This window comes from Charadrius vociferus, unplaced genomic scaffold (genome assembly GCF_000708025.1).
Source record: "Charadrius vociferus isolate BGI_N301 unplaced genomic scaffold, ASM70802v2 scaffold407, whole genome shotgun sequence".
Lineage (NCBI taxonomy): Eukaryota > Metazoa > Chordata > Aves > Charadriiformes > Charadriidae > Charadrius > Charadrius vociferus.
Window position 1 is genome coordinate 1,773,913 of NW_009649852.1, and position 14,536 is coordinate 1,788,448.

Sequence of the window (14,536 nt, forward strand, 5' to 3'; positions counted from 1 at the left end):
TGTCCTCCCAGCTTCTGCTCTGGCCATCCACAGCTCTTCATAGCAGTATGTCCTGGTAACTTTTACCATTTTTCTTCTTAGTTCCCTCAAATATTGTGAAAAACAACTTCCACATCATAACGCTTCATCCTTCATCGCATCTGTCACTGCTACTGAATTTAAATTAGCTGGAGTTGGAGAGATCTCCTAAAAAATGCATGCTCAGTTCTATAACTTTGCTTTCCTTACAAATACCACAGAAATGGCAAATTTTGTACAACATTGGCTGCACTTAGTCTTACATAAAACCCCCATTTCAGACATTAATACTGGCAGAATTATTTTACACGTGGATTTTTTCTTAAGACATCACTTCCAAGTTACCCGCCCCTTTCCAGAGAGATATTATCGTAGATCACAGAATATTGTAGATGACAGAAGCATAGAATCGTCTAGGTTGGAGGGGACCTTTAAGATCATCAAGTCCAACCATTAACCTAACACTGCCAAACCCACGACTAACCCACGTCCCTCAGCACCATCTACCCGTCTTTTAGATACCTCCAGGGATGGTGATTCCCCCCCTTCCCTGGGCAGCCTGTTCCAGTGCTTGACAACCCTTTCAGTGAAGGTTTTTCCTAATACCCAGTCTAAACCTCCCCTGATGCAACTTGAGGCCGTTCCCTCTTGTCCCATCGCCTGTTCCTTGGGAGAAGAGACCGACTCCCACCTCTCTACCCCCTCCTTTCAGGGAGCTGCAGAGAGCGAGAAGGTCTCCCCTCAGCCTCCTCTTCTCCAGGCTGAACACCTCCAGTGCCCTCAGTCGTTCCTCATCAGACGTGTCCTCCAGACCCCTCACCAGCCTTGTAGCCCTTCTCTGGACGCGCTCCAGCACCTCAATGGACGCGCTCCAGCACCTCAATGTCCTTCTTGTCGTGAGGGGCCCAAAACTGAACACAGCACTCGAGGTGGGGCCTCACCAGTGCCGAGTACAGGGGGACAATCACTGCCCCAGTCCTGCTGGCCACACTATTCCTGATACAGACCAGGATGCTGTTGGCCTTCTTGGCCACCTGGGCACACTGCCGGCTCATATTCAGCTGGTTGTCAACCAACACCCCCAGGTCCTTCTCCTCCGGGCAGCTTTCCACCTACTCCGCCCCAAGCCTGTAGCACTGCATGGGGTTGTTGTGACCCAAGTGGAGGACCCGGCACTTGGCCTTGTTGAACCTCATACCACTGTGCAGATCTGTCTGGGTGTTAGTGTAGATGCTAAGGGAGAATATAGGGAACATTTGCTACCATCTGCCCTTTATCCCTAATACTGCCAAGTGCCAGTAAGAAAAGTTACTGGCAGTCTGTCAACCTATAATTGGAAGGGTCTGAGGTCTGCTTTTCTTCTCTGTCACCAGCTGTAGGTGGCTGAATCCATGAGAAGTTCTGTTCTTGGCAACAGCGTCCTCAAAGTAATTGGAATCACCATGTCTTATTGCTGTCTCCATAGAGAAAGGTTATAACCCCCCAAATGCATGCTTTTTTTCTTGGGAAGCAGTTCTCAAAACTAAATATGCATCCTTGAATGTTAGTAATTATTGCTTTATATGGTTTGGGCTGCAAAAATGAGCAACGAAAGTTAGCCTCAACCCTCATTCCCCAGAAAAGGAGAGAAAAATGGTACTTGAAGCAGAGTTTGGGTGGGAAACTGTCACTACCTACATGTGCGAGCAGATTTGAGACGTGGGGGAGCAGAGCTACGGGTCCATACTACCAAACAATAACACAAACCTGGACTAACAATATATAAAGTTCCCATTCTAGTGGGAGGTGTCCCTGCCCATGGCAGGGGGGTTGGAACTTGATGATCTTCAAGGTCCTTTCCAACCTAAACCATTCTATGATTCTACGATAACAGGGAATCAGCCAACAAGCATCTAAAGAGGGTTAGAGAGGCTCACTTCTGCCTCACCTCAGTGTGTGCCACCAACACAGGCTGACCACAGACCCACGCTGCAGCACGACCCCAGGCCAGGGCGGCAGTCCCAGGGGAGCTCTTCCCTCTGCTCCCGGTCCACAGAGAGGATACTCAGGCTCTTCGGCAGCCCTCGCTGCACCCCGTCGGGCGTTCAGCTGGTACGGACCACGAGTGAGAACTGAGGAACGCAGGAGCTGAGTAATCCAGCCTGGACAGGACAAATAAATGTGCAGCCAAGGGAGCCACGGTCTTATCTTGTAGGAAAAGCCGTAATTTTTGAATCACATGAAGGTGTCAAATTAATTTTGGACATATTTGCGACAGAAACAGTCAAAGCATTCACAAGTGCAGGGTAGCTCTGCAATTAACGAAGACTGCAAAAACACTTTCCAACTTTGAGGTTAAAAATGGCTCGAGAAATGCAAAAAGCACCCCTACCAAGTTGGAAAAAGGCAAATATAACCACCTTTCCCCTTCTATATGCTGCCATTTCTTCCCTGCTGTCTTGGTAGCACCTCTTCCAACAGGACCATCACCTCAGTGACAGCTTGGGAACTCCCACTGCGCCGATGCAGCAGACCCCTAATGAGCGGTATGAACCACACAGCCCGCGACAGCCCGTGACCAGGGGCACCAGTCTGCCACCTTTGCACAAAACAGGCTGAAGAGCTCCACAGTGGCACCTAAAGCAGAGTAACACATTTATCTTAGGACATGGATTTCATCCAGCCTGTCTCCGCTGTGCCTGCCAAGAAGCTGCGCTAGCAGCCTATTCCCCAGGGAAACGCAGGGCGACTGCAGGATGTCTTTATTTTTCACGCCATAAAATACTTGGTTTCTTTTAGGTGCGCAACAATAAGAAAAATTGTCACTGCAGTTTTGGATGGGCCCTCCCCAGACTGCAAGCTGGAAGGATTTGGAGGCAGCGTTGACAGTGGACCACCTTTTTCTTTGCACACTAAGTGCGGTGGGGTGGGACTTCTCCGCACATCGCGCTGCCTGTCTTAGCTTTATTTTTTCGTGAACAAGTTCAGCGGTTCCCCACCTATACTTTCAGGTCACCACCGACTTTGTTCAGGCATCTTTTTGTCCCTTGCCATTTAGCCACGTCAGATTATTTTTTTCCTCTTCTCTCGCCTTCTTTTTTATCGTTCCAGTCGTACTCGCTTTGCCTGACTCTATCAGACTATTCTCAGGGCGCCCACACGAACTGCAGATCGATTCCATTAAGCGCAGGGGCCGAGCAGCCAGCGCACAGTTCATTAAGATGGTTTACGAGGGGCGTCTTCTGAGCTCATCAAAACCCTCTTAGGAGAATCTTCCTCTCAACACAGCTATCCAGCAGAGCTCCAATTCTGAGAGGACAGGACATAAATAAATATGATCCTGGTGTGTACCTCGGAGAGATACACTTCTGCCTTCCTATACATTAGGCGTTCTAACTTGCTGATTAAGAAATACCACGCAGTCGTAAGCAGTGCTCCACAAACCCATCAGCACCCGACAGCTGACAGCCTTCGAGCTCTTCCCCAGCCCTCTTTGCTCATTAGTTCTGCCGCTGACAAAAAATTATTAGATCTTTCTGCTGTTTATTTGACCGGGCAAATGGCAAGCTGCTCAGGCAGGAAGGGGCCCACTGGCACTGCAGAAACGTAACTCTTTTGAGCAGATAACAGGTTATATGTCAAATCAGCTGCTCCTCAAATATCAACCCATGGTGATATTTCACATGCTTGCATGGAGGGGAAGGTACCCAAGTGGCAATGTTCTGCTCTTCTCAATTCAAAGAAAGGGCCACAAAGATGATCCGAGGGCTGGAGCCCCTCTGCTGGGAGGACAGGCTGGGAGAGTTGGGAGTGTTCAGCCTGGAGAAGAGAAGGCTCCAGGGAGACCTTATTGCGGCCTTCCAGTGCCTAAAGGGGCTCCAGGAGAGCTGGGGAGGGACTTTTTACAAGGGCATGGAGTGACAGGACGAGGGGGAATGGCTTTAAACTGGAAGAGGGCAGGTTTAGATTAGATATTAGGAAGAAATTGTTGGCTGTGCGGGTGGTGAGCCCCTGGGGCAGGTTGCCCCGAGAAGCTGTGGCCGCCCCATCCCTGGAGGTGTTCAAGGCCAGGTTGGACGGGGCTTGGAGCAACCTGGCCTGGGGGGAGGTGGCCCTGCCCATGGCAGGGGGTTTGGGACAGGATGATCTTCAAGGTCCCTTCCAACCTAACCCATTCTGTGATTCTGTGATTCTATAAAGGCTGTTGCCAAGTTTTCAGTTTCTGCTAGGGTGTCCTTAACACTTGCTTAGGTGTGCTGGAAAGAGTCAACCTCTTTACACCTTCCTCATGAAAAAACTCTCCTACTTATTTATCCGTACACTAACTACAACGCTGAAGCCTCAGCCATTAGCTGAAGTAGGTGTTCAGCTCATGTTACTTTTCCTTCAGTGCTATGTTTCACTATTTCTTCACCTGTGCCCTTATGGGGAAACCACATGGGAAACCTTCCTGCTCGTTCGTTATGTCCTCTAACGCCTTACCACGCAGTCCCAAAGACTCTCCATTTCCAGGCCTATATAGCAACACTTTACCCTCTGCACCGCATACCTCGAGGCTTTTTATTGTTTCTTATAAAGATAGGAACTCTGATTGCTCCCGAGTAGCAGTGCTGGAGGTGCCTTGGAGACCCAATGTGAGAGCAGAAGGGAGAGAGCATTCCAGTGAGAATCCACTTATTTGGGGTTGAGTGTGCGCACTTACAAATATATGAACGTATCTGACAAATCGCTGCTTCTACTGTCATTTTCTCACGCCAGAAACATCTGATGTGCACAGAGCACGATGTTCTCTCTTTCTCTCTTCCATTCCAGGTGTTGAGAGCTGCAAGGAACATGGGAAAAGCTGCTGGAATACTTCTTTTACTCTTCTCGATTTGGGCCTTTTCACTGTACAAGAGGGTTGCCGTCGCTCAGTGGATCCGAAGGTGGGTATATCTCCACTAATCTTTACGTCACCCGGCAAAACAGAGGCACATTTAACAGCTTCTAACCAAGGCTCCCAGCATGCCTTTCCACAAAAGGCCTCAGTGTGCGTTCACGGTGCAACGCTGACCTCCCCTCTTGCGAATCAAGTTCCTCTTGCTTCCAAGACAATCTGCGAACAGAGCTTTGTCACAATGGCCTCTTAACCAGAAATGGCAGCTAAAGCTTAAGAGTTTTTAATCCTTTCTGGCACTTTTTAACAATTTTCCATAGAAATTTTGAAGCTAAAATTGGTGTCTCGCTTCAGGATAATTTTTCAGAAAGTTTGGCTTTCTGTAAATGGCTCCTCCTTTGTTCTCTTTTGGAATGTTTAATCCCCCTTTTTTTTTTTTTTACTTTTTCCTTTGATTTGAACTTTTTTTCATTCACTGACAAACACGAACAAAAGTTGAAAATAGAAAGATTTTAAAATAGTGTGCAGAGGATAAAGGCTCTCTTATCCTCTTTACTGTTTTGCACATTTTTCCCAGGTCAAATGGGTTTATAAGCTTAACCGAAAGAATATGGGAATGTGACTGCAGACAGGGAGAATGTTCAAAATCCCAAACCAGAAAATGAACGACGACATTCCCCCCGATGATCTCGGCACATCCACACGCTTCAGATTTGCTGGACTGATTTATTCTGCCAAGAAGTAGGAAAAACCACACGGAGGTTTGGGCTGCTCTTGGCAGCAAGACTGTCTAGCACCCAGCGACCTCATGTACCACTAATTTAGGTATCTCTACCCTGTGTTACCGTCTCCAGAGCAGATATAACAAATGCTTTTCCCTTACCTCGGTGATTTGTGGTGTCTCTGGTTCTCAGGTAAGAGACAGGATTTAACTTACTCCATTTCTTCCGTTCTATTTTCCTGTCATTTTACACGTCCATGTCAGAGAACACAATTTCAAAAAAACATCCAGCATTTCTTGGAAGGTACTTGCCCACAAACTAGAGCATCTTATCCTGCATGAAATCACTGTCCAAAGTTCATGTTCATCGAGCACTTTATGTTATAGGTGGCAACTTAAAAAACAGGGGAAAAAAACCCATAATACTGTTCCTCCTCCTCCTCCAAATGAAGTGTGTTCTCCCATCTCCGATTTAAAAAATGACTTTCTCGAAGTAGTTTGGAAAACTGCAACTTCGCAGTTCTTTCCAAACATCTTTTTTTCCTTTCTTAGTAATTCTTGCTCCCCCAGTTCTTTCAGCGCAAGTTGAAAGCGGCCAGTGAGGACGCACTGAAAGAACATGTGCAGCATACCTGCAGAACATTGTTTTGGTTTATGTCAAAAGACAGTTTAGGGTAAAAATACCAAGTTCCTATAAATAGAAGTGCATTCAGACTGACTGCTTCAAGAGCTGGCATTGGCGCGACAACACAGCTGAAGAAAGCACAAACAAAATCCTAGCCCTTGTCAGAAAACAAGACTTTTGTCTACATTGGAACAAATACAACATTTCTCCCAAAATGAGCAATATGAGGTGGAAGACACCGTAGTGTCCAGGCAAGGAGCTGCCAGGCAGAAAGGTAAAGTTCAAGGCTCTGCTCCGGTCCCGGCCATGGGGCTTTTCTGTGGTGCCTGTTGCTATTCAGCAAGGCTGCTCTATCCTCCAGGAATTTGGCTAATCTAAACTACGTCAAAGCTGATGCAGTGTTATCAGATCAACTTTTCCAAGGAAAAGCTCTCTGGAAAAAAAAAAAAAAAATATATATATATATATAAATCTTGCCTCTTCTAGCTAGTAAGGCAGAAGAAAACAGACAAGGAACCAGAAAACAGAAAATACAGGATGAAAGAAGAGCAGCTAAGGTCTCACTTTGCACCCTGTGTGCAGGGATCACCCATCCAGGAGGCCCAGAGAAGAGCCCCGGGGTCAGAAAGTCAGGGAAAAACTGGAAGACGTGGGTTCTAAAATATGAAGAGGCGACTGAGGGGATATTGGATAGTGACCCCCAAATACATTCAAGGCAACCACAGTTCAGACCTCGCTTTTTAGGTTTATTGTGGGCAGAACAAAAAGGGGTGAGACTAAACTGCAACATGAGATTTTGGCTAAGAAGAAGTGAAAAAATACTCTGTTTCTTTTTATATAGCACTGAGGAGATCCACCACATCTCACAGATGAAGAGAACCTGAAGAGACAGATGGAGAAAGCTACTTTTTTTCTGTCAATAGTTAATTGAAGCTTGGCAGTCGTTGTCACAAGATGCTGATGAAATCAAGCACTGAGCATAACGCAAGCAAGATTAGTCACGTGGATAGGTAACAAGATTAATCAAAATTTTAACAGAGTATCAGGCTGGAGAGCTGGGCAGAGAGGAACCTAATGAGGTTCAACATAAGCAAGTGCGAGGTCCTGCAGGTTAGGGGTGGACCTGCTGGGAAGTAGCTCTGAGGAGAAGGATTTGGGGGTCCTGGTAGAGAGTAAATTGTCCATGAGCCAGCAATGTGCCCTTGTTGCCAAAAAGGCCAATGGAATCCTGGGCTGCAGAGGGAAGAGTGTGACCAGTAGGTCGAGGGAGGTCATTCTCCCCCTCTACTCGGCACTGGTGAGGCCACAACTGGAATACTGTGTCCAGTTTGGGGCTCCCCAGTTCAAGAGGGACAGGGAACTGCTGGAGAAAGTCCAGCGAAGGGCAACCAAGATGATGGAGGGACTGGAGCATCTCCCGTATGAGGAGAGGCTGAGAGTGCTGCGACTCTTTAGCCTGGAGAAGAGAAGGCTGAGGGGAGACCTTATTATGGCATACAAATATCTAAAGGGTGGGTTGAAGGAGGATGGAGCCAGACTCTTCTCGGTGGTTCCCGGGGACAGGACGAGGGGCGATGGGCACAAGTTGGAACAGAGGAAGTTCCGTCCAACAGACGGAAGAACTTCTTTACAGTTGGGGTGACAGAGCAGTGGCACAGGCTGCCCAGGGAGGGGGTGGAGTCCCCTTCTCTGGAGGTTTCCCAAACCCGCCTGGATGCAGTCCTGAGCGATGTGCTCTGGGCAGTCCTGCTTTAGCAGGGGAGTGGGGTGGGTGAGCTCTGGAGGTCCCTTCCAGCTCTGAAAATTCTGTGATTCTGTGATAACCCACAAAGTAAGTAAGAGGAGCGCAGAAGATGTAGTCTAGGAAATGATGGTTCAGTCTGCCATCTTTGTTGTTAATACATCATGTGTGGTCTCTAAACACCACAGGAGTCTGGAAATGACAGATTGGATAAAATGCACATAAACTAATTCCACTGAGGCAATGCAATTTAAGAATTCCACTACAATTTGGCAAACATCATAAACGAGAAAAGCCACCGAAGACAGGAAACTTTAATTAAGAATACCAGGGAAGCACTGAGACACCCGGGCTGAGACTGGAACCTCCAGCCCGGGGAACAGGAGCACAGAGAGGAGATGCCTGGGTTATATTTGCGGGTAATATCGCTAGAATTGTAATACACCATGACAACTAAAGAAGTTATAAACAGAATATGAACTGGCCCAGATCAAGACCCGTCCAAAGCAGCATCTCATCTCCCACATGCGGTAATAGCTGGGGGGTGGAAAGCGTCATCACCAGGACAGGACAAGCTGATCCTTGTCTCCTGAAGTTCTGCTGATGGCCACAGCTTGCACCCAGACCACTGTATTTAAAGGTCCTGTTGGACTCACCCTCCACAAACGCACCTTATCCCTCTGCACCTACTTACCCGACCGCATCCCCAGAATCCTGTGACTGTGAATTTCAACCAGAAGAAAGTCTTCGCTCTCTGGAAGTGCATCCTTTCAAACAGTTCCACTGTTCCAGTATATATTCCTTAAAATTGTAAACACCAGCGTGCTAACAAAACAACCCCCATTTAAGCAGAATATGCCGTACTAACCTTAACATTTTATTTTTCAGGAGAACCTAGCAGAGGAAGAGGGAAGTCCTTCCCCGGATTAAGCCAGAGCAGTGCCTCTCTGCAGGACACAAGACCCCAGAGGGTCGAACACAACCTAGACACAGCTCTGCGAGCAGCCTTGCGCATCGCTGGCTCTGCGGGAACTGCAGGAAGCCCTTCAGCCCTGTGGCCAGGGCAAGTTCACACACGCGCCGGTGTGTACCTGAAAGGACACGTGGATCGCAGGATGGGTGGCTCAGTCCTTAGGATTCTTTTAGACTGGCTGCTGGCAAGTCCACCTCCCAGTTCTCTACTGTCTGCTTGTTCGTCCAAAGAGCAGCCACATCACTTCTTTGACTTCTCAGAAAAAGAACCCCAAAAAAATTGCATTTCTGTTTGAAATACTCACCCCGGAACACACCGAGCCATGCAATTGCCTTGTACGGGTCTGGATTTCACAGTCACAGCAGAGGATGGGGCTGGATGGGCTCTGTGGCCATAGAAATGTCCACAGGGTCTGCTGCGTTCAAAAACTGAATGAGAACAAAGAATTGGAAAAAAATACTGTATCGGTGTGTGACACCAATTCGATGCGATCTGACACCAATTCTTGGCAGCCATTCCTGTTCTAACTACCAGCTGATCTTCACCCAGGAGATCCTTACGGCGCAAAATAGCTAATTCCAAGACACAGTCTGGAAGAAATGGCCTTCCCATCTCTACCTGAAGATAAGCAATGACTACAAGGGAAATGCAATAGTTCCAAAATTACATTTTGCTTGCTGGGAGGTCCTGAAAACACTGCCCACCACCTTCCAGTACTTAAAGGAGGCCTGCAGGACAGCTGGGGAAGGACATTTTACAACGGGCATGTAGTGATAGGACAAAGGGGAATGGCTTCTCACTGGAAGAGGGGAGATTTAGATGAGATGTGAGGAAGGAATTCTTCACTCTGAGGGAGGTGAGCCCCTGGGGCAGGTTGCCCGGAGAAGCTGTGGCTGCCCCATCCCTGGAGGTGTTCAAGGCCAGGTTGGACGGGGCTTGGAGCACCCTGGGCTGGTGGGAGGTGTCCTTGCCCAGGGCAGGGGGTCGGGACTAGATGGCCTTCAAGGTCCCTTCCAATCCAAATCATTCTATGATTCTATGATTCTCCTCAATTTTCATCAACATGTCACAGTGACTTGCACTGTCTTGGCCAGAGTGAAATACTCTCTAACTTAGTCCAAAAGGTACGCTCTTAAGGGCAACCAGCCTGCAAGAAATGCAGGTCTATCAAACTTTCCAAGAACTCAGCTACAATGAAGTTTACTATAAACGTCTGAGGGGTGATCACTCTTGGTGTGCAGCCCACAGGAACATGAAAGAATGCTGCACATCTGCAGCCTGAGGAACAGCTCATTTCAGCAGATATCTCATCATACCCCTCAGAGAAGCAGCACTGATCATCACCTCTGCTGTGCCCAAGACAGTAACGCACTCGGGAACTTCACCAAATAACAGATGTCCTTAAGATACCTGCAGAGGAAAAAAATCTTTAAGTGTTTGATAAACTGTATGGCCATCCAAAAAATTAGTTTTGTCTGATTATCAGCATTGGAGCTGGTACAACAACAGTGTCTTCAAAAACACAAATACTAGTTACCGTCACCTACATTCAGAGGAGTCACGCGCAGCTTGTCCCAGAAGCCTTAGTAAAAGATCCTTGGATCATTTTGTCTTGGAGACCGCCTCTGTGAGGCACGCCAGGCTGCCTCAAAACCTTCTCACATCCCATTCTTCTCCACTTGCCTGCAGGGATTCTTTCCCTCAAAGAGATAGACCTCGAGAACTACTTGGTTTTGCTTTGGTAGTGTTTCTTCCCAGCTGTGAGAGCTGATGACCTAGCCCCTTGCTATTCCACTTCGGAGGAAGAGACGATACACAGATTTGCACAGGGCTGAAGTCTTCAGGTGGCACTGCCAGCCTTCCTACCCACAGAGTCGTTGCTTCAGTGCTGCCAAAGCTGGAACCCGAGAGGACCACACTTCTGTGTCAGAAGAAAGGGTAACTCGCCTTGCAACAACCGCGTTTTCCGAGGAGCGCCACCCGTGATTATTCCAGTAACTTGTGGGGTACAGCAATAACATCGGGCTGTGTGGGACTGCGCATACATCCACTCCATATGGGGACAGATCTCGTTTTGTGCAGAAAAGCTACAACGAAATAAATTCAAATCACGTCCTGAGCCTCTTCCCAGGCTGCTGAGGGTGGTTCAGCTATAGAAATAGCAACTGGAAATATTATTTTTATCCTTGTGAGTAACTACTGTGTAACATTGAGACTGAAGACTGCTCAGACACCCAGTAGGCAAGTACCAGCTCGTTTCATCTAAAGAGCTCAGAGTGACGATTTCCATTCCCAGCTCATTCCCCGCTTCCTTTCCCAACGTACGTGTCTCCAAGGCTGCCCAAAACCGAATACAGCGCAAAGTCAGGGGGCAGAGAGAAGCAACCCAGGCTGGAGTACTCCGAGTCTCCATCGCTTTGCCAGGCTCTCCGCGCGCACAGAACTTGCTGAAAAAAACAGCGGTGTTTTGTATTTTCTTAATACACACGGCAAACTCATATGCTGAGGCGTAACAAAACAGCATAACCCGTTCCTACTATTCCAAATCTGTCACGAACGTTCCCTTTTTTTTTACCCTTTCCTCTTCAAAATTTTGAGATTAAAATATTCCTTTTCTGGAGAGATTGTGAAATAACCTTAAAACATTTATTTTGTTTCAACTTCGATGGTCATTTCAGTTGTCACCTTCATTCAGGCCTCAGCACTTCAAAACCAGTCTGCATTATCTGTAGTACTGGAGAGCTTTTCTTCCCCCCCCCACTTATCCACTTTGCTCCCTTCGTACACTGGGAAGATAAAGAGAAGATAAAATAAAAGGCAAGAATGTGCAGAGAAAAACCATTTTCGGGCTCTCTGCTTTCCCCACCTGGAACCCACAGCATCCCGTCACTCCCCGCACTGTTCTGCCTCACGTTCCTTCTCCTCAAACAGCGGCCACCAGGAGGTGATTTCCAAACACTTGTTACCACCCCCTAAACCAGTCTCTGGAGTTCAGGGGAGGCACAACCTGTTCCTTTGCCGATTATAAGTGACGCTGGCCAGTATGAGAGCACGGTTGCACCACAGCTCATGGCCAAACATCTGGTTCCCAGCCCGCCCTCTGCCATTTCTCCTTCTCTCTGCGCTCATGCCTCGCTGGAGGAGCACCCTGAGCTGACTCGAGCACTTCTCCACCTCAGGCTAAGCTCGTGTCCTGCAATTAACGCACACAGATGAGAAAAGAGTTAACGGGAGAAGGTGACAAAAGGCTGACGTAGCTCTGAGGCCACAGAGTGCCACATCTCAGTGTTCTCACGTGCAGCCGGTACTGTCCTGGCTTTACTTCCCGGCTCACTCCAACATCCCTCACAAGTTTCTATCAAAGGTATTACAACCATCATATTCTCTGGGGAAGGACTTTTTACAAGGTCATGGAGTGACAGGACGAGGGGGAATGCCTTCAAACTGGAAGAGGGCAGGTTTAGATTAAACATTAGCAAGAAGTTGTTCACTCTCAGGGTGGTGAGGCACTGGAACACGTTGCCCAGAGAGGTTGTTGAGGCCCCGTCCCTGGAGGTGTTGAAGGCCAGGCTGGAGGTGGCCTTGGGCAACCTGGGCTGGTGGGAGGTGTCCCTGCCCATGGAACTCGATGAACTTCAAGGTCCTTTCCAACCTAAACCATTCTATGATTCTTTACATTAATAACAAAACCAACAACTGCAGAGCAGTCAGTTTGTTTCAGATTCTTCACAAGATGTTCACTCGACAGTTTCTTTTTGAATCACAGCACGCAGAATTAAGACAAGGCTTTTAGTGAATTTCAGACGGTTGAGCTATTTTACAAAAACGACGCGACTGCAATACCTCTTCCTCTCTACGTAACAATTCTTTCTCAGCCTTTCTCTGAGCACTTCCAAAACCAACATATCCTGAAGTGACGAAGAGGAGGATGTCGGTAAAGTAACCGCCGGTGAGGAGAAGTGCTTCTCACATCGACCAGCTCCGGTTACTGCTTCCAGAGCAGCACGTACTCTCTTGGCGGATGGAAGAGGTCTGGCTTTCCGTCTTTGTTTTCACAGCACTTTTGCCTCTGTACTTGCGTGTGCCGTTGCTTCTTTCTCACTCTCTTCTGTACTGACAGCCCTGAATTAGCCCCGAGCACAGAGTTCAGACAGCAAAACCCAAATTTAAACCCATCACATCATCCAGAATGTCCTACCACCTCTCCGAACACCGCAGGAACCCACGAAACTGCCCTACAAAACCACCTAAATCATCTCCATCCCTCTCTTGCAACTTCTGCGGGACGGATGCTGACGGTGCACTGAAAAGCAAGGGAAAAATACATACAGAATGTCAGGTAACATAGCAAACACTGTAGAGACTAAAAGATTCACATTCAGATGTATTTCTGTAAAAACAAGTCGTTTTTCGGATTACCCCGGAGCCACCTCAGAAGCTGCAGGCTGCCACCTTGCAGTGTTACAGAAAATAGACACAGCTTGCTTCACAACACCGTGCGTGCCAGCTAAAACCCGGCCAGAAGGCAGAAAAAGCACAACAATCTGTAATAAACTCCCAATTATCACCACCGATCCTGAACCGTCGGTGTTAACAGGTTGCAAGCCCACAGCTAGAAGCAAGTTATCCACACTGATCCTTCAGCACCCGGTCTGGGACTACGCTGGGGAGAAATGGAGAAGAACATACTGCTGGAGGAGCGACCATCTTCCGCAAACATGGGCTCACGGCGAGGCCCAGCTCTGCAGTCTTGGTTTGAGCAGCATCCTCTTGGCAGGGGAACCAGAGTCGGTGCGACGATACACAGCACTTGTCCAAAAAAAAAAACCCCAAAAGACCTGGAGAGACATGGATTTGACAGGTGGACCACTTGGTGGATAAGGAACTGGCTGGATGGTCACACTCAAAAGAGTTGTGGTCAACAGCTCGATGTCAAAGAGGTGATCAGTGATGAGTAGTGTTCCTCAGGGGTCGCTGTTGGGACCGGTGCTGTTTAACGCCTTTGTTGGTGATGTGGACAGTGGGATTGAGGGCACCCTCAGCAAGTTTGCCCATGACACAAAGCAGAGTGGAGCAGTCAACATGCTGGATGGAAGGGACACCATCCAGAGGGACATGGCCAGGCCGAAGATGTGGGCCGGTGTGAACCTCATCAAGTTCAACAAGGCGATGTGGACAGTGGGATTGAGGGCACCCTCAGCAAGTTTGCCCATGACACAAAGCAGAGTGGAGCAGTCAACATGCTGGATGGAAGGGACACCATCCAGAGGGACATGGCCAGGCCGAAGATGTGGGCCGGTGTGAACCTCATCAAGTTCAACAAGGCCAAGTGCAGGGTCCTACATCTCGGTCAGGGCAATCCCAAGCACAAATCCAGGCTGGGGGTAAAGGGATGGAGAGCAGCCCTGAAGAGAAGGACTTGGGGATGTTGGTGGGTGAGAAGCTCAACATGAGCCAGCAATGGGTGCTCACAGCCCAGCGAGCCCCCGGCACCCCGGGCTGCATCCCCAGCAGCGTGGCCAGCAGGGCGAGGGGGGATTGTGCCCCTCTGCTGCGCTCTGCTCTGGGGAGACCCCCCTGCAGTGCTGCCTCCAGCTCGGGGG

General features: G+C 48.5%; 1 protein-coding gene and 1 pseudogene across 1 annotated transcript in view; both read left to right on the plus strand.

Annotated features, from left to right (window-relative positions):
* The window catches only part of LOC104291748, a 32,750-nt pseudogene extending 29,487 nt beyond the window's left edge, over window positions 1-3,263 (plus strand).
* A 10,620-nt stretch (window positions 3,264-13,883) lies between these two features.
* The window catches only part of WDR73 (WD repeat domain 73), an 8,112-nt gene continuing 7,459 nt past the window's right edge, over window positions 13,884-14,536 (plus strand). The window contains exon 1 of the mRNA XM_009891022.1: window positions 13,884-14,136. Within this exon, the coding sequence (XP_009889324.1) occupies window positions 13,884-14,136 (253 nt within the window). The remainder of the gene's footprint in view (window positions 14,137-14,536) is intronic.